Source organism: Nicotiana sylvestris, chromosome 8 (genome assembly GCF_000393655.2).
Source record: "Nicotiana sylvestris chromosome 8, ASM39365v2, whole genome shotgun sequence".
In the NCBI taxonomy this organism is placed as follows: domain Eukaryota; kingdom Viridiplantae; phylum Streptophyta; class Magnoliopsida; order Solanales; family Solanaceae; genus Nicotiana; species Nicotiana sylvestris.
Genome location: NC_091064.1, coordinates 30,558,403 through 30,577,655, shown reverse-complemented (window position 1 = coordinate 30,577,655; position 19,253 = coordinate 30,558,403). Strand labels below are relative to the sequence as shown.

General features: G+C 40.1%; 1 protein-coding gene and 1 long non-coding RNA gene across 2 annotated transcripts; both read left to right on the top strand.

Moving 5' to 3' along the window:
• The first annotated feature begins 5,368 nt into the window (after positions 1-5,368).
• LOC138874852 (uncharacterized) lies at positions 5,369-8,226 on the top strand. The gene is made up of 4 exons (XM_070153639.1): positions 5,369-6,095; positions 6,533-6,828; positions 7,189-7,758; positions 7,873-8,226. The coding sequence occupies exons 1-4, from the start codon at positions 5,369-5,371 to the stop codon at positions 8,224-8,226; spliced, it is 1,947 nt and encodes a 648-aa protein (XP_070009740.1).
• A 7,339-nt stretch (positions 8,227-15,565) lies between these two features.
• On the top strand, positions 15,566-16,858 carry LOC138874401 (uncharacterized). Its single transcript, XR_011401380.1, has 2 exons — positions 15,566-15,639; positions 16,628-16,858. It is a non-coding gene; the product is annotated as an uncharacterized lncRNA (long non-coding RNA).
• Positions 16,859-19,253: the final 2,395 nt, after the last annotated feature.

Below are 19,253 nucleotides of genomic sequence, written 5' to 3'. Positions count from 1 at the left end.
AAGATTTTACTAGTGTGTCTGGTTACCAGACAATTAGAGTCACGAATTATCATGAAAAAAGTCCATTACAAGTTTTGATTGATATTGGGAGTACACACAACTTTATTGATCAGGAAGTTTCCAAGAAACTGGGGGTGCCAATTTAGCTCTATAGTGGAGCATTCTATCACGAATTCGCTTGCGTAGCGTGGTAGTGACATTTAATAAATTTTCTGAAAAAAGAGGGTTAATGTTTCCTCCAAACACAATTGCAGCAATTTTTCAAAAGTAAATAACGTGCTAACAATCGTCTGTCATGACTGCGGATTCGCCTGCGTAGCGCCGTTATGACTAAATAATAAATTTTGTCGATCACGCATTCGCTTGCGTAGTGTGGTTATGACATCTTATTATTCATAAATATTTTTAATTTTTTCTAATAATAAAGAGATAAAAGAGGATAGGTAAAACATGAAAATAATATAAATCACAGTTTGTCCAAAATTAATTCAAGCCAAGTTTAAGTCAATAAAGCGATCGTGCTAGAACCACGGGACTCGGGGAATGCCTTATACCTTCTTCCCGGTCAACAGAATTCCTTACCCGAACTTTGTTTTCGCGGACCGATTAAAATAGAGTCAAACCTTCCTTTGACTAGGGATCCAAATAAATGGTGACTTGGAACACCGAAAAAATCAATTCTAAGTGGCGACTCTAAACAATAAAATAATCCCTATTCAAATTTTGTCACTTTAATTGGAAAAACTCTTTGGCCCATACACATATTATTATTATTTTGAGGGGTAGAAAAGGGGTGTGACAGCTCTGGCGACTCTGCTAGGGAATTACATAAGAATTCGAGCTTGTACATGTTGACTTTTTATTTGGCTTTATTAATTTTGTAAATATTGTGATTTATTTGTGCCTAATGTGCTACCTGTTCGCTTTTTATCATTTTGATATTGTTGAACTGTACATATAAACTGTTTTCTCACGCACCCCCTCTGAGTCTTTTTGAAATTAAAAATTGGGCATTTGCTTGACATAACTCGCTTTCTTTGAGATAGCCGAGGTGTTTGTCACCCGATGAAGGATTTTAGTCACACCTGTTTTAGGCGGGGAGTACCACCAGTTAAGTTAGAAAGCAATGCTACCGGTACACTGACCCTCCTCGGCTCGAGTTGTCCGCTCGAGTAAGCCAGTCTAGATACCTTCTCCAATAGGATCTAAACCTAGAAGAACAAGCCTCATGCCGGATATCCCTAATAGGTTCGCTTTATTTGCATCACGTGCATTTAACTTAGCGAAACTCGGCACAGGGGCCGGGTCCGTATAAGACAGGTATCCTCTTTGCGACCATCATGTTCACGTATGTGCTACTTGATACATCATTTGGAAAACTTACTTGCATTGTCGACCGGTTTTAAAAAAAAAATAGTGTAATTATTAAAAATGAAAAAAAAAGAGAATAATTCTCCTAGTTTAGTGCAAATAAACCTTTTTTGATATATATATTGTAGTAGTCTGGTGTGAGTTGTAAAGATTAATTTTCATTAAAAAAACAAAAGGGGAGAGTACCCTATTTTACTGAACTACGCGAGTTTGATTCTCACCGGATGTGAGATACGTAGGCAACCTCCATCGGGTTTAGCCCACATGTTTCAAAAAAAAGGGAATCATAAAATTTTCAAAAAAAAGAGCCTATTTTGGTCACCTTTTACTGTCTGGCCCTCATGTTCCAGCTGTTTTGCCAAGACAGCCTTAAAATCTTCCTGGGAAGTGCTGAAGGGCCATTTTTGTAAAAATAGTTACTTTATCCATATTTATTCACCTTTTACCATTTTGCCCTTATGTCTGGCCATTTTTGTCGAAGCAACTTTAAACCTTTCCGGAAAGATTGTTTTTGCAAAAAGTAGCTATTTTTATCTGGTTATACTCATATTGCAAAGGGTCATATTCGTAAAAATAGTTTTTTTTATTTATTATTTTGTCTATTTTTATTGTTTTGTTCCTGGGTTTGGCTGTTTTTGCCGAGACATCTTTTATGCCTTCTATGGAAGTATTAAAGGGTCATTTTTGTAATAATAGCCATTTTTTCGCTTTTATCATCTCAACTTTTGTGTCCGGTAATTTCAAAATATATATTGTAATTAAAAAAAATAGATCGAGTCCTAAATTGACCAAAAAATAAAATAAAATAATGAATGATCATAATTTGCATATAGTTTAGGTAAGTCCTAACCCTTTTTTATCTTATTCTTAGGATCACCATGAGTTCTCCACAAAGAAGCAGTCAGAAAAGGGTAAGGGACGAGACACCTCCTATGTTCTTGATCAAAGATAAGACCCCGAGTAGTCTCTGTAATTGGTGGACTAGTTTTGCTATATGGGAATGGAATCGAGTATTTAAGCACCTCAAGTTCCTCACCAACCTCATGGGAATTAAGCCTAACAGAGATTTAATCGAGGCTCTAGTAGATTTTTGGGACCCCGCGAACAATGTCTTCAGGTTCAAAGATTGTGAAATGACACCCACTTTGGAAGAATTAGGTGGGTTCACCGGATTGGGGAGAGACCTTTGTGGGAAAAGGCATGCTGCTCCGAGAAAAGTTGGTATGAACAACTTTTTAAAGAAGTTATGCCTTCATCGAATTCCAATGGTTTGCTTAAACAAAGGTTGGGTTCCGTCGGAATATTTTTATGACAGATTTGGGGACGAGAAAGGGTTTGAGAACTTCTCGGGCACAAAATTCGTCAACCAGTTGAGTTACGACGCTTGGAGGGAGTTGAGAATCTTCGCGTTCATGATATCATTTCTAGGGATCATGGTCTTTCCGGAGCGTGGTGGGCGCATCAGAATTCGATTGGTTGCAGTAGTCTCGTATTTGCAAAGTAGCGAGGATCATAACATTCTTCCCATGATTTTGGGAGATATTTTTCGGGCTTTGACCCGTTGTCAAGAAGGTGAAGATTACTTTGAGGGATGCAACATTCTGCTGCAGATGTGGTTCATAGAGCACCTTTATCGTCATCCAATAGTAGTAAATTTCAATGATGATTGGCTGAATTACATTGGATGTCACCCAGACAGAGTTGCGAGTTGTAATCTTCCAGAGGGGGTGAGGGCTTGGCGGACATTACTTGGTTCATTGAGTGCTGATAGAATTACTTGGAACTATTACTGGTTCCCTTCTGCTAGGGTCATGCATATGTCGACGTATCGCCCATTCTTCATACTCATGGGTTTTAGGGGTTTCCAACCCTACGCGCCTTTACGTCATGCGCCAGTTAGGGAGAGAGCAAAAGAGGCCCCCGATTGAGGACATGCGCCCGTTCATGTGGGAATTCAAGGGAGAGAAACCTCCAAGGGAGTCATATGCACAAAAGATTTGGTTTGGTAGTCCATTTTCTGATTTAGACGAGATGGTAGCTGATCGTGAACGTGGGGAGGTAAGCCTCGCATACCTTGAGTTGTTTCACAACCAGGCTATCCCCGAGCAAAGGACAGAGAGATCCATACGGCGCGCAGTTGATTGGGAGAGAGAGATCGAGGTCAGAGTTAGAGAAACCAGAAGGGAAGTGGCACAAGAGTTCCAATCTCGTATTGACACTTTACAAGAAGATAAGGGCATTCTGGAGACAACCATTGACGTACAACAAGCTGATTTTGAGCGAGAAAAGGCTCAGTGGGCACGAGAGAAGCAAGCACTCAAAGCCCAAATTCGAAAGAAGAACATAGTCACAACCGCTCAGCAACAAGAAGAGAAAGAAGCCCAGTTCAGAGTAGTCCGTGATCATGAACGTAGAGGTTTCGCTCCATTAATCCAAGATCTGAGGGATCAGATAGGGGAAGTTGAGTCAAGCAAAGAGAGCCAGATCGCGGAGTTTGAAATAGAAAGACACCACTACCAAAAGGTGATCAATCAATTAGAAGCGGAGTCGCTAGAAGTTCGGCGCCAAAAAGATATGGCATTGGACCGCGAGCGTGATGTGCTGGATCTAGCTGAGACCCGTGGTCGGCAGAATGAAGAGCTGCACATGGCTCAGGAATACATTAAGGGAAAGATCCTCGAGGTAGCCACATATACCTCAAGAGCATGCAGGAGTTGCCAGGGCATGACGCCCGAACGGTTTGCAGAAGTATCATTGAACGTTGCTCGTCATATATCTGCAGACTTGGAGAGGATATACCGCAATGTTGGGGGTCAGCCGCAAGAACAAGAGCCTTGATTACAGTAATGCTGGTGGATTCTACTATAGAGATCAAAGTCTTCTTTTAGTTATCAGTCCTTTTCATTATGCTTTTGTTGTTTCTAAGTCTATAAGAGTCTTTTGGTGTTGTTTTGACTTTTATTCTAAAAAGACTATTTGAGTCAGGTTTGGTCTCATTTATCTTTATGTAACTCTTGATTTTTGAGTCTTGTATCAAAATATTATATCGAAAATCAATGAAAAAGTTTTTGATGTTTGTTTTGTAAAATAAAAATAAAAATCAAGTGTCTTGCATATCTGAACTACGTAATGATCTAATTCATGCGGCGACATGATACGGAGGCAACCCACAAAAGGCTCGATCAAGTATTCATTTTAAAATGGCTCTAAAGTAAGGGATCAAATATAGGCGAGTGAAAAAAATAAAAAAAAAATAAAGAAAAAAGAAGAAGGAAATAACAGTGTCAATAAGCAACAAGCTGATAGCCGGAATGAAACATTGAAGCCTTCCAAAAGCATTTTAGAAATGGTGGCGATGTTAGGAGCATGACATATTATGTGTAATTCATATCTATAAAATGCCTAACCCTAACACGTTTGTTGTCTCTTAAACCAGTAAGTTTAAGGTGGTTGGTTTGTGGTAAATCTGGTAGCACATCATTACTTCACAAGATCTAAGGGACCAGTAGTAATGGATAACAGTGATGAAATCGAGTTGGTCAGTGACAATCCGCAGGGTCAGTCAGTTGAGCAAGAGTCTGAGGAGATAAGAAAATTGAGACAACAACTATCAGATGTATATCAAGCTTGGGTTTCCAGTTGACCTCCACCCTAGGGTCCCTTAGAGGGAACTTACACCATACCCCAGGCTACTCAACCACCGCTCCATGCAACGAGCAACCCCATTCTACCTCCAGGGTATGTGCCGAACTACAGCCTCCATGCTGCCCCCAGTACCTCTAATATGCGACCTCCAGTCGCACCGGTCAGGAACACCCCTCTCGTTGTGTTTGGCGCACCGGTATATACAATCCCGCCACCACCTCCTGTGATGAGGCCAAATAATGAGCCACCATCTCATACTTATGATGGACAATACTATTCTCCGAATATGGCTTTTGGGGTCTCGACTCCATACAATCAGACTCCTCGATAGGAATCACCAGTGGAAAATGAAATGCCTGCCACGACGATTGAGCCAGATGAGATGGCCAGCAAAATGAAAAGTCTTGAACAGAATATAAAAAACATACAGGGACTAGGTGGTCACAAAATTGTTTCATTCTGTGATCTATGCATGTTCCCTCATATCCATTTACCACGAGGGTTCAAAACCCCAAAATTTGAGAAATATGATGGACACGGCGACCCTATCGCCCACTTGAAAAGGTACTACAACCAGCTGAGGGGTGCAGGAGGAAAGGAAGAGCTGCTGATGGCTTACTTTGGGGAAAACCTTGTGGGGGTAGCTTCCGAATGGTTCATTGACCAAGACATTTCTCACTGGCATGTTTGGGATGACATGGCTCAGGCCTTCACCAAGCAATTCCAATACAACATTAATATTGCACCAGACCGCAATTCCCTATCCAATATGAATAAAAAGCTTACGGAAAGCTTTAGGAATTACGCCATCAAGTGGAGGGAGCAAACGGCCAGAGTTAAGCCGCCCATGGATAATCATGAGTTGATCACTGTCTTTTTGGAGGCTCAAGAGCCTGATTATTTCCAAAACATGATGTTTGCAATGGGTAGGCCTTTTGCTGAAGCAATCAAGATAGGGGAAATGGTCGAAAATGGCCTAAAGACTGGCAGAATTGTAAGTCAGGCTGCTCTCAAAGCCACCACCCAAGCGATCCAAAATGGGTCAGGAAGTTTTGCAAATAGGAAAAAGAGAGATGAAGGTTCTATGATTACCTCAGGATCTAGGGAAGTTCAAAGAGGGGCATCGCACCCTTATGTGCAAGTTCAGCAGGGGCGATCCAGCTACCCTCAACATTACTATCCCCCGCCAATTCCTCAATACTCTATGGGCCCACCACAATATACAGTGTTCAATGCTCAATCATATGCTCGGCCTCCCAATCAGCAGGTACGGGCACCAGCTCCAAGGGGCCCCCGACCTCAGCAACAAAATTTCGGGCACCCTACAATGCTCGTCCCAGGCAGGATTATGGTCGAGAGCAGAGGCCGGCAGAAAAATTCACTCCATTGGCTGAATCATACTCTAGTATATTCCAGAAGCTGAAGCAAATGGGCATGATTGGACCCATCGCTCCCCACCACATGCATCTGAATTCACATTGATTTCAAGCAAATGCTAGATGTGAATATCATTCAGGTGCCCCGAGGCATAGCACCGATGACTGTTGGACTCTGAAAGGAGCCATAGAAAGACTCATTTCTGAAAAATTAATTGTAGTAACGAATGGCGAGGACCCTCCTAATGTGACAAACAATCTGTTGCCACAACACAACGATGTTCATTTCGTGGGAATGATTGGCCGAGATCAGGAATACAAGCCGGTCGACCAAACAGAAATGACAGTGGGAGCAATTCAAGAAGGAACAAGTCTGGAAGTAAGACCAAGCCGAGATGTGCCGTTGATTGTGAAAGGCGCCCCGAACTCAGAAAAGGTAACTTTATTTGTTCCCAAGGTCTCGAGGTTAGAGGTTCTCTCCAATGTTCCAAGCCCAAGGTTGTATGTCCTTGGAGGCCACCCCGTCACAAGGCAGAATCGGGGCGGTACGAATGGCATAACAGAGCCGATCATAATCAAACCTGTCGTGCAACCCCATGTGACAAACACAAAAAATTTTCCTTGGAACTACAACAAAACTGTGATGACCTACAAAGGCAAGGAAATCATAGAGGAAGTGGGGGAAACTGGAGGTTTGACTCGATCGGGGAGGTGTTATTCTCTAGAAGAGTTGATGAAGGCCAAGCAAATCAGAGGAGGAAAATTGTCAATAAAGAAGCCAGTCACTGAAGCATAGGCAGAAGAGTTTTTGAAGAAAATGAAAGCTCAGGATTACTCAATCATTGACCATCTAAGAAAGACTCCTGCCCAAATCTCTCTACTATCTCTGATCATACATTCCAAAGAGCATGCCCGTGTACTAATCAAGGTCCTGAACGAGGCACATATATCAGAGGAGACCACAGTGAATCAGTTAGAGAAGATGGCCAATAGATTTTTTGAGGTAAACAGAATCTCATTTACCGATGATGAACTTCCCGAGGAAGGAGCCGGGCACAATAGGGCTTTGAACTTGATGGTCAAATGTGAGGGGCATTATGTAAAGAGAGTCATGGTTGATGGAGGCTCAAGTGTAGATGTATGCCATCTCTCTACTTTGCAAAGCATGAAGATCAATACGGACAGAATCCGACCCAGAAATGTTCGCATCCGGGCTTTCGATGGCTCAGCGAGAGATACCATGGGGGAAATCAACCTCACCATGACGATTGCGCCGGTGGACTTTGAGATTGTTTTCCAAGTAGTGGACATGGTCACTTCTTATAACTTTCTTCTTGGAAGGCCATGGATCCATACAGCCCGAGCTGTGACATCCACCTTGCATCAGATGCTCAAATTCGAACATGACGGGCAAGAAATTATTGTTCATTGAGAAGACGAGTCTTCCATTTATAAAGACCCATTAATCCCCTGTATTAAGGCCAAGGAAGGGTCTGAGTCCATTGTCTATCAGGCTTTGGAAGTGGTTGTTGTGGACCATGTCGAGGAAGGAAAGCCCATTCTGCATCCTCGTCTTTCCGCCACATCTGTCATGGTGGCTACGGTTATGATAAAACAAGGTTATGAGCCAGGAAAAGGTTTGGGGGCATCATTGCAAGGAATTTCAGAGCCTATTTCTCCGTTAGGCAACCGGGGTACTTTTGGCTTAGGCTTCAGGCCAACACAAGCAGACAAAAACAAATCCAAACATCGCAAAAAGAGTGGATGGGTCTTGCAACAGCCTATCCCTCATATTTTCTACACTTTTGTCAAGCCACGACTCCGAGAGGGTTAAAATTCCTCGGCGCATGCAAACATTGATGAAATTTGCCATGGCCTCAGCGAGATGTTTTTTGAAGTGAATATGATCCAGGCTGGTGAAGGCACTAGTCGTGCTAATGTGTAACTAATTGACCCAGATACCATGCTCACCAACTGGGAAGCAACTTCTCTCCCCACAAGGAAGGAGTCTTGGTAGTCTGCTTTTGCAACTTCTTTTTGTATTTTGGGTTACTTTCAGGGTTGTAATCCAAATATCTCAGGATAATTGTTTTGTTTTGATGTTAACCCTTCTATCCTTTCGAATTCAATAAAATGCAGTTCAGTTTCCTATTAAGTTTCCTATCTTTTCCTTTTCCTAATTCCTGTCATTTTATTTTCATTTCAGTTTTGTTAATGCCAGCTTTAATAACATGACATGCATGCGGAATTCATGCCCAGTCTTGAAAAGTTGTCTAATATCAAAATAACGCATCAAGAGGTTGAATATGAGGAAGATGAGATTGTTGAGGAAATAAAAAGAGAGTTGGAACAATTTGAAAACAAGCCTAAGCCAAACCTCAATGAAACTGAGATGATTAATATCGAAAGTCCTGAAGAAGTTAGAGAAACGAAGATAAGCATTCACACTGAACAAAAAACTAGAGATATCTTGATTCAACTTTTATTTGAATACAGAGATGTGTTTGCTTGGTCTTACGATGATATGCCGGGTTTAAGTGTTGATCTGGTGGTTCATAAGCTTCCTACATATCCTGGTTTTCCACCAGTCCAACAAAAGTAACGAAAATTTAAAACAGACATGAGCGACAAAATCAAAGAAGAAATAATGAAGCAACTAAGCGCCAATGTGGTCAGAGTTGTCTGATACACCACCTGGGTGGCAAATGTTGTGTCTGTGCTAAAGAAGGATGGAAAAACTAGAGTTTGTGTCGACTATAGGGACCTGAACAAAGCAAGTCCAAAGGATAATTCTCCTTTGCCAAACATCCACATTCTTGTAGATAATTGCGCAAAGCATGAGATCCAATCATTTGTGGATTGCTATGCTGGGTACCATCAAATTCTAATGGATGAGGATGATGCAGAAAAGACCGTTTTCACCACACCATGGGGTACTTATTGTTACAGGGTCATGCCATTCGGTTTAAAAAATGCAGGGGCAACTTGCCTGAGGGCCATGACCACCATTTTTCACGACATGATGCACAAAGAGATTGAAGTATATGTCGACGATGTCATCATAAAATCAAAGACACAAGCCGATCACGTGTGTGATTTGAAAAAGTTCTTCGAACGACTTCGTAGGTATGACCTTAAGCTTAATCCAGCCAAGTGTGCATTTGGGGTCCCATCTGGGAAACTCCTCAGTTTTATAGTCAGCCGGAGAGGCATCGAATTGGATCCACTAAGATAAAGTCCATTCGAGATCTGCCACCCCCAAAGAACAAAAACGAGGTCATGAGTTTGCTCGGGAGTTTGAACTACATCAGTAGGTTCATTGCTCAGCTCACAACCACGTGCGAGCCCATCTTTAAGTTGCTGAAAAAGGATGCCGCTGTCAGATGGACAGACGATTGCCAAAAGGCTTTTGACAGGATCAAAGATTATTTGTCAAAACCCCCTGTATTGGTCCCACCTGAACCTGGTAGGCCTTTGTTTTTATATCTATCAGTGATGGATAATTCCTTTGGATGCGTTCTGGGGCAACATGATGCAACAGGCAGAAAGGAACATGCAATATATTATTTGAGCAACAAGTTCACCGATTATGAGGTTAAGTACACCCTTTTAGAAAGGACATGTTGTGCCTTGACTTGGGTCGCTCAAAAGTTGAGACATTATGTTTTGGCCTACACTACTTACCTCATATCCAGAATAGATCCCTTGAAGTACATCTTCCAAAAGCCAATGCCTACTGGCAGGCTCACAAAATGGCAAATCCTACTCACAGAGTTTGACATCGTCTATGTCACTCACACCGCGATGAAAGCACAGGCTTTGGCAGATCATTTGGCAGAGAATCCAGTTGATAATAAGTACATGCCACTTAGAACATACTTCCCGGACGAAGAGGTCAACTTGATAGAGGAAGTGGTTCCAGACGATCACCCTGTATTGAAAATGTATTTTGATGGGGCTGTCAATATCAAAGGAGTTGGGATCGGGGCAATCCTCATCTCACCTATTGGACACCATTACCCTGTGATGACCCGACTTCGGTTCTTCTGTACTAATAATACGACAGAATATAAAGCTTGTATTATGGGTTTAAAAATGGCCATCGATCTGGATGTGCGTGAACTATTAGTTATGGGAGATTCTAACTTGCTTATCAGGCAAGCCCAAGGCGAATGGGAGACTCGAGACATCAAACCTATTCCGTACAGACAATGTGTGCGAGACTTGAGCAAAAGATTCAAATCTATAGAGTTCAGGTACATTCCCCGGTTTCACAATGAGCTAGCCGATGCATTGGCTACTCTAGCCTCGATTCTCCCTTATCCAGGCAGCACTCATATTGATCCACTAGAAATCTAAGTTCGGAATCAACACGGTTACTGTAATACAATTGAGACAGAACCAGATGGTGAACCATGGTATCATGACATAAAACGATTCCTGAAACAAGAGAATATCCAGAGCATGCCAAAGGAGATAAAAAAAGAACTATAAGGCGACTCGCCAGTGGTTTCTTCCTGAATGGGGAAATTCTATACAAGAGGACCCCAAATTTAAACTTGTTGAGATGCATAGATGCTACAGAAGTAGAGTGAATCATGAGTGAAGTGCATTCAGTGGTATGCGGACCTCACATGAATGGATACGTTTTGGCGAAGAAGATTCTACGGACAGGGTATTACTGGCATACCATGGAGCGAGATTGCTTCAGATTTGTTCGCAAATGTCACCAGTGCCAGATTCACGGTGACTTGATTCACTCGCCTCCTTCGGAGTTGCATCTCATGTCCTCTCCTTGGCCTTTCGTTGCTTGGGGAATGGATGTTATTGTCCTCTCCTTGTCCTCTCCTTCAGGTATCTGCTTGTATACGGAACTGAAGCTGTAATACCCGCTGAAGTCGAAATTCCCTCTCTCCGAATTATTGTGGAATCAAAGATTGAAGACACTGAGTGGGTCAAGACCCGATTAGAACAACTGATGTTGATCGATGAAAAACGGCTAGCAGCAGTGTGTTTCGGCCAGTTATACCAACAAAAAATGGCACGCGCTTACAATAAGAAAGTGCTCCCAAGGCAGTTTGAGGTAGGTCAGCTGATTTTGAAACGCATTTTTCCGCACCAGGTAGAAGCTAAAGGAAAGTTCACCCTGAACTGGCAAGGACCCTACATCATCAAGAAAGTGTTACCAAAAGGGGCCTTGCACTTGGTAGATTAAGAAGGACGGGTACCAGACATGACTATTAACGCAGATGCAGTCAAAAGATATTATGTCTGATATATATCCATTGTAGAATTTTCACGCATTGATTTTCTCAGATTGAAGTGGCGAAGGCTATCATTTTCTCGCTATTCCAAATAGGTGTCACCCTTTTTGTTAATCCTTTTGAGCCGTATTTGTCTTCCTTGTTTCTCACTTCTTGGAACTTGTACTTGTAAAAAAAAAACAACAAATCTCTGAGTCATTGAACTACGTCCGACCTGATTCCGAAAGGATATGTAGGCAGCCTTACCCTGGGTTCGGTCCCATCAGAACAAAAAATCCATATTCCCAATACTCCAAAACTGGGGCAAAAGTTTGTTTTATTTCACGGTTTTTTCTATAAAAATGATTCCAAAAGTTGTAATTCCGTTCAAGGTTCATTTTGCCTTTTTATCTTTCAAGAACTTTTGATCGATGTTTTTTAAGAATGATTGAAGTCCCCATGCCAAAGGCATTGGATAACCTCCCTCATACAGTATCTTAGTCAAAAAAAAAGAAATGAGAGAGTCTTATCAGTGAAAACCCATACGGGCACTATAAGGCAATAGTGAGCAGAGAAATGAGAGAGTCTTATTGGTGAAAACCCATATGGGCACCATAAGGTGACAGTTAGTAGAGAAATGAGAGAGGTTAGTTAGTGAAAACCTGTAATGGGCGCTACTAGTCGAATAAGGGTCTTTGATTCTCCGGCATGAGCACAACCAAGACAAATTCAAGATGAATATTTGCGGCGGATTTTGAGAATTAGACAGCTCAGACAGATCAGGCATCCAGTCCAAAATGCATGTCATGATTCATTAAAGTCGGCACATACCTCCAGATAAGTCTCCATATTCCTTTTCCCGAAAGGGACACCTTTTGTTTAAGCACAGTTCTTTTTCGCTTCAAATTATTATTCTGTTTTTACCCATAATTTTTCTTTGAGTCCCCTTCAGTCTAATCCTGCATCAAAATCGAAGCAAATAAAGGGCCGCAAAATTGGCTACATCTTCCCCGTAATGTCGAGCACAATTTGGGGCATATATGGCATTGACGAAGGCACAAATCCATCTCTGATCTCATTCGATAAGACAAACAAAGTGTCTAAAAAAAGAGCTGAAAAGGTTGTCTAAGCAAGACCTGCTTTATGAGAAAAGTTGATGAGCACTACGGACACAAATTGATAATGGGGTAAGACAACTAAGTTTGATTTTAGAGAAAAATGCATTGCCTTAGAGACAAGGGTAGCGGTACCATGGACATCTAGGTATGAAACAGTTGGGGGCAATATTGTGAAGCCAAGGTCTCTAGAAAATGATACATAGCGGCATAACATCTCGGTACCATGCTGACAGAATCGGTTCTTCGACAGCAGTGGTCGTGAATCAAGCTACTCAGGGCATCAAGGCCACAAACCAACCACCACTTTAAAAACTCACAAGTTTTTCTTTGTTTAAAGCAGGAACAAAGTAGTGCAGAATGTCGGTCCTAAGTGAACGAATGTCACCAAACGTAAGATCCTTAAAATCTCCATTTTTCTTTTATTTTCAGCATGCATCACTATTGTTCACACCTCCTATTTCTGAAGCTTAACTCAGGTAGAACCGTTTCGCCTAGGGGGATCCAGCTCATAGTTTCCGGGTAGAAGTACTTTTCACTCAGGGTGTTTTCTGAAGCTTAACTCAGGTAGAACCGTTTCGCCTAGGGGGATCCAGCTCATAGTTTCCGGGTAGAAGTACTCTTCACTCAGGGTGTTTTATGTAGCTTAACCCAAGTAGAACCATTTCTCCTATGGGGATTCAGCTCATAGTTTCCGGGTAGAAGTACTCTTCGCTCAGGGTGTTTTACGTAGCTTAACCCAGGTAGAACCGTTTCGCCTAGGGGGATCTAGCTTATAGTTTCCGGGTAGAAGTACTCTTCGCTCAGGGTGTTTTACGTAGCTTAACTCAGGTAGAACCGTTTCGCCTAGGGGGATTCAGCTCATAGTTTTCGGGTAGAAGTACTCTTCGCTCAGGGTGTTTTACGTAGCTTAACCCAGGTAGAACCGTTTCGCCTAGGGGGATCTAGCTTATAGTTTCTGGGTAGAAGTACTCTTCGCTCAGGGTGTTTTACGTAGCCTAACCCAGGTAGAACCGTTTCGCCTAGGGGGATCTAGCTCATAGTTTCCGGGTAGAAGTACTCTTCGCTCAAGGTGTTTTATGTAGCTTAACCCAGGTAGAACCATTTTGCCTAGGGGGATCTAGTTCGTAGTTCTGGGTAGAAGTAATTTTCGCTCAGGTTGTTTAAATACAGTTTAACTCAGATCGAACCGTTTTGCCTAGAGGGATTCAACACTTTAACGATAATACATGGTGCTAACACCCGATTCTATTTCCTTCCAATAAGAGAGGGTACCAGCCTATGATTACATTTCCTTTCAGTTGCACAAGGTACCGATCCGTGGTTAAACTATCCTTCGTTACCAAATTTTATCTCTTTCAGCTAGTTTATACTACTGTTTCTATCTGCCTTTTCAATAAGTTAGATAATTTACAGATTTCTCTAATAACTCATAGAATTTTCCTAGTGCCAGACTAGGGCAGAAAAATTTTGTTCGTTTTTGTTTGTCTTTGATGGCTTTGCAGGCTCTGCCGTATAGCACAAGTGACGATTAAAGCTTGCAGTTTCAGTTTCTCATCAGAAGAAAGAAATCCTTCGATCACAAGATAGTCGGAGTTTAGCTTTGATAATGTGTCAGCAGCCCAGCTTCTCAAGATTCATCTTCTCAAATTCTGATCCAGAAAGCAAGCCATCGAGATTGAGTCATAATCTTTTCTTCAAAAGAATTAAGATCCAATCTAAGGTCAACACAAGCGAGCAGGTCAAGAATCAAGATTTGACTCTCGAAGACACGTGGATAGGAATTTTTGTACTCTTAGTTTGCAGACAAATGTAGTGCTCTTCTCTTTTTCTTTTGATGTAAGAAGCAGTAACGGTAAGAGTAACAGCAACAGCAGCAGCAACAGCAGTCTTAACTCCAGTTTCTGGTAGTCCCACCTACCAAATTTTCCCAGAACTACACTGACCTGATTCCTTTATAGCCAAGGATATGTAGGCAACCTCAGAAGCAAGGTTCGGTCACCACCTTTTTCAAAATGCTTCCACTAGAGTGAATGTGAGCAAAAATTTATCCATGGCATTTATTTGTCTTTGCACGAAAATTCTTCATGTTCTCAAACAAAGAGGGGCAGCTATAAATGCCTAATTTTTGCCTTATATATATATATATATATATATAAAATATGTATGTGTGTGTGTGTGTGTTTGTTCTTATTTGTGTATGTATAGGTTTTAAGAGTTGAGTAATCGTTTGATAAATGGGGTAGGGTTTGGGCTAGTGTAATTTAATTAAAATTGTGCCAAAATTGGCCCAAAATTTGAGCCCAAACCCGGTTCAAAAGGGGGCTGCCAAGAAGAGCTTAAAACGACGTAGTTTTGTCTTGAAACTACGTCGTTTTGGTTAAGTGACAAGATTCAATCTCATCCACCGATCTTGATTTAATCCAACGGTCCTAGTTTGATCTTCATCCTAGGTATTTAAAGCCTAAAATCCACAAAAATTTGCCCCATTTCCCCATTATTTCCTCTCTCTTCTTTCCCTCTCATCACTCTCTCTTCTCTCTCCCCCCAAGCCGCTGTCGCCGGTGGACCACCTCCAAATACCTCCAAATTCACACCATGTAATCTCCACAACTTCCTCTTTCCATATCTCCAAACCAAATCCTTCAAAAATCCCTCAAACTCCTTGAATCTTAGATCTAGGAAACTTTTCCGTCACTTTTTTGCCCAAATTATTGAAGCTTCAACCACTACCACCCCACAATACCTACATTAATGGATAGAGCTCCTCAAGACCTAGCTATTGATGCCAATTTCACCCTAAAAATCCGGCGACCAAAATCTGGCGACCTCCCCGAACACCCTCTTTTGGCATACCACCATTTTTTCGGCCACTTGAATTGTAAAATGGTAAAATCCTATTCTTTTTCATGGCTGATTTTTTATTTTTATTTTTATTTTTCAGATTTTATTTTTTATTATTAATTATTTTAGCATTAGTTTTTGAAGTTTTGGAATGATAAATTTTCTGTTTTTGCACTTGTTGAAGTAGTAAAATAGCTTTGTGTTGATTAAAGTGAGGTAGTGAGGAAATGCTTGAGAGTATATGGTAAAATCGTAATCCTGCTCCATTATTAATTTTTTGATTTTTTTTAGTTAAAGTTAGTTTCTATCTTGTTTCTTCATTTAATCCATTTTTTATTATGTTTGTCTAGTTAGTTTTATTAAATCGCTCCAGCGATAGCGTGCGTTTCGTTTGACTTTAATAGTTAATTTTTGTTTGCTTACGACTGGTTCATAACACATGTGTGAAGTTTAATTACATGTTTTAATACTTGGTTTAGTTTGAATCAACAGGGTGATATTGATATTGTTAAAATCTGAAGTTTATGTTATTTTATCACAAAATAGGGTGCTAGTAGCCTACTTTTACTAGTTAGGGTGGCTGAAATGATATTTTTTTCTCTTTATTTCTGACATAGTAGATTTCCTTTGACCTTTGGACAGATTTTGAACTGTGTTTAGCACACAATGTCAGTTTTTGTTGGACAGACATTTGGTGAACCAAAATCTGTCCAAATTTGCCTATTTAAGGGCTGCCCTTTCCTCACTTTGGGGGGACTCCATCACACTTCCAGGGGGCTTTTTTTATAATTACTTTGTCACAAAAACAAAAAAACATTCAGCAGTTGAACACATGAAAAGTAAGCTGAAATGGTGAGCTTTGGGAGTGAATCTTAGAGTGTAAACTTTTAAAAAAGTATAAGTCCTCTTTAGAGTTCGTTTCTGGGTTCTCTCTCTAAGTTTTCGGGTTGTTTTAACACGGATTTGCTGTTGTTTTGCTGCTGTTTTTATGCTGCTTTAGTTGCTGAACTACTGTTTATTCTTTTGCTACCAGGTAATCCTTTAAGACTCGTAATGTACGTATTTTCAGCAATGGGAACAACTTGAACATGCTGCACCATTTAAATGTGTTTGATGTGATGAATAGTTTGACAACAAAAGAGCTTGTATGTTATTGTTATGTATCAAGCATGTGATAATGTGAATATAGTCCTTCATAATACTTGAATATTGAGTTGTAAGTTTTTGAATGTGATATGTAAGTCGTTTATGGATTTTTTAAGCATGTTTTCAAGCTATTATATCCGAGTAACAATGCTAAGTATGTCATGAATGACTTTAGGTGTATAACACATAGCATGAGTTCGTTTTAGTTGCTGAAATTTCACTACCAACATATGCTTCTAGGAATGCTGTGATAATATCTTTGTGAATCTGGCCATTTTGCCGGATTTGCAAAAATGGCTATTTTTGTAAAGTGGGCGTTTATACAATTGTGACTATGTAGTTAATGGTCATGAACTCAAACTAAGTAAAGAGCTAAGATTGTCTCAACTTTGGGCCTTATTGAATCAAAGATAAAAGTTGGCTCATTTACCTTTAAACAACAAAATTACCCCTTTTCTTCTATATAGCATTGGGCCAATTGAAATTTATTTCTTAGCACATTTTAATAATAAATTTCAGCAGCCTAAAAGCTCCATACAAGCTGGCCCATTTTTTATTTTAACAAGAAGTTGGCTCATTTCTTTTAAAATAGATAAAGTTGGTCCAACATTTATTTGCATAATTTTTCCCAACTATAAAGCTCGAAAAAACAATAATAATATCAGATTTTTCTACTATTTTAATTAACTAGTTTCCCTTTAATTAATTTAAATGTTAGGCAAATAGTAGGTGCGCTTTAACTTCAAGGACTCACTTGTGTAGCGTGACGCTTAACTTTTAATAAGTTAATTCATCAATTTCATGTCATATTCAATAGTTTTAATTAATTTATAAATCTTTTGTCATAATCACGGATTCGCTTGCGTAGCGTGGTAGTGATATTTAATAAATTTTCTGAAAAAAGAGGGTTAATGTTTCCTCCAACACAATTGCAGCAATTTTTCAAAAGTAAATAACGTGCTAACAATCGTCTGTCATGACTGCAGATTCGCTTGCGTAGCGCCGTTATGACTAAATAATAAATTTCGTCGATCACGCATTCGCTTGCGTAGTGTGGTTATGACATCTTATTATTCAAAAATATTCTTTAATTTTTTCTAATAATCAAGAGATAAAAGAGGATAGGTAAAACATGAAAATAATATAAATCACAGTTTGTCCAAAATTAATTCAAGCCAAGTTTAAATCAATAAAGCGACCATGCTAGAACCACGGAACTCGAGGAATGCCTTATACCTTCTCCCCGGTCAACAGAATTCCTTACCCGAACTTTGTTTTTGCGGACCGATTAAAATAGAGTCAAACCTTCCTTTGACTAGGGATCCAAATAAATGGTGACTTGGAATACCGAAAAAATCAATTCTAAGTGGCGACTCTGAACAATAAAATAATCCCTATTCAAATTTTATCACTTTAATTGGAAAAACTCTTTGGCCCATACACATATTATTATTATTTTGAGGGATAAAAAAGGGGTGTGACACTTGACAACTCAGTTCCTATAACACTCGTCTCTTTTGATACAATGTCTCACCAATGTTGTACTCTCCTTTTTTCTCTGACTTGTTAAGCATCAGATCTTAGAGAACTGCAATGTTTGTTTGCAGTAGAACAAAGAGAGGGTATTTTGGTTCGATCAAAGTATATTTGTCTAAGGCTTGAAGCTGGGTATAAATACTTTGGTGAAGAGCGTTTGTTGATGAGGCTTGACAACCCAAGAGATTTGATCCTTGGAAGCAGATTGATTCTTTCGAAAAATAAGATTGCTTGTCGTTGCTCTTCCTTGATAGCTTTCCTTCAACAGTTGTTTATAATGAAGGTTTACTCCTTGATTGTTGGTCCTTCCGAAATTAGCCGCTCAGCAACTCTTCACAGAATCTTCGATCTTCCGGATATGAATGTGTTGGCCTTGATTAATGCCTTAAGTTTAGGCTTGCTTGATTCTTTCCATCGCAGCTGTCTGTAATCTTTGTTGACTGATTTGCTAATTGCTTTCTTTCCTTAGGCATCCAGATTTGCTGATTGATTCGTAATCTTTGCTGATTGATTTCTTTCCTTAAGCATCAAGATTGACTTCAACGATCTTGTAGTAGCTCCTTGATTCCTTGTTCTTCTGTAATTGATTTTCTGCACAGATATATTATTTGCATCATTAAAACTAGATCTAACACGACCAACGTTGGTCGGGCAATAAAAGCGACCAAAAAACCATCCAAAACTGACGGAAACTACAAAAAAAATGTTCTATATTTTTTTTTAAAATTACATACCGACCAAAATTGGTCGATATATTAGTCAAAAATTTGACCACAGCAGTCAGACTTGCTTAATCAAAGCACCTTTTTGATTACCGACCAACGTTGGTCGATATTATGGATCCACTTTTTAAAATTTTAATAATTATATTGTTATTTAAAATATTTTATAAAATTTATAGAATTTATAGTTAATTTTACCGACCAAAGTTGGTCAGTTATTGCAGGGGAAGATTTTACCGACCAACTTTGGTCGGT

Excerpts from the sequence above, each read along its gene's own strand:
- LOC138874852 (XM_070153639.1), top strand. The coding sequence starts at position 5,369 with ATGCCTGCCACGACGATTGAGCCAGATGAGATGGCCAGCAAAATGAAA. Across the intron at positions 6,829-7,188 it reads GCGCCCCGAACTCAGAAAAG|GCAGAAGAGTTTTTGAAGAA; the intron begins GTAACTTTATTT and ends ACTGAAGCATAG. Across the intron at positions 7,759-7,872 it reads GGATCCATACAGCCCGAGCT|GCCAAGGAAGGGTCTGAGTC; the intron begins GTGACATCCACC and ends CCCTGTATTAAG.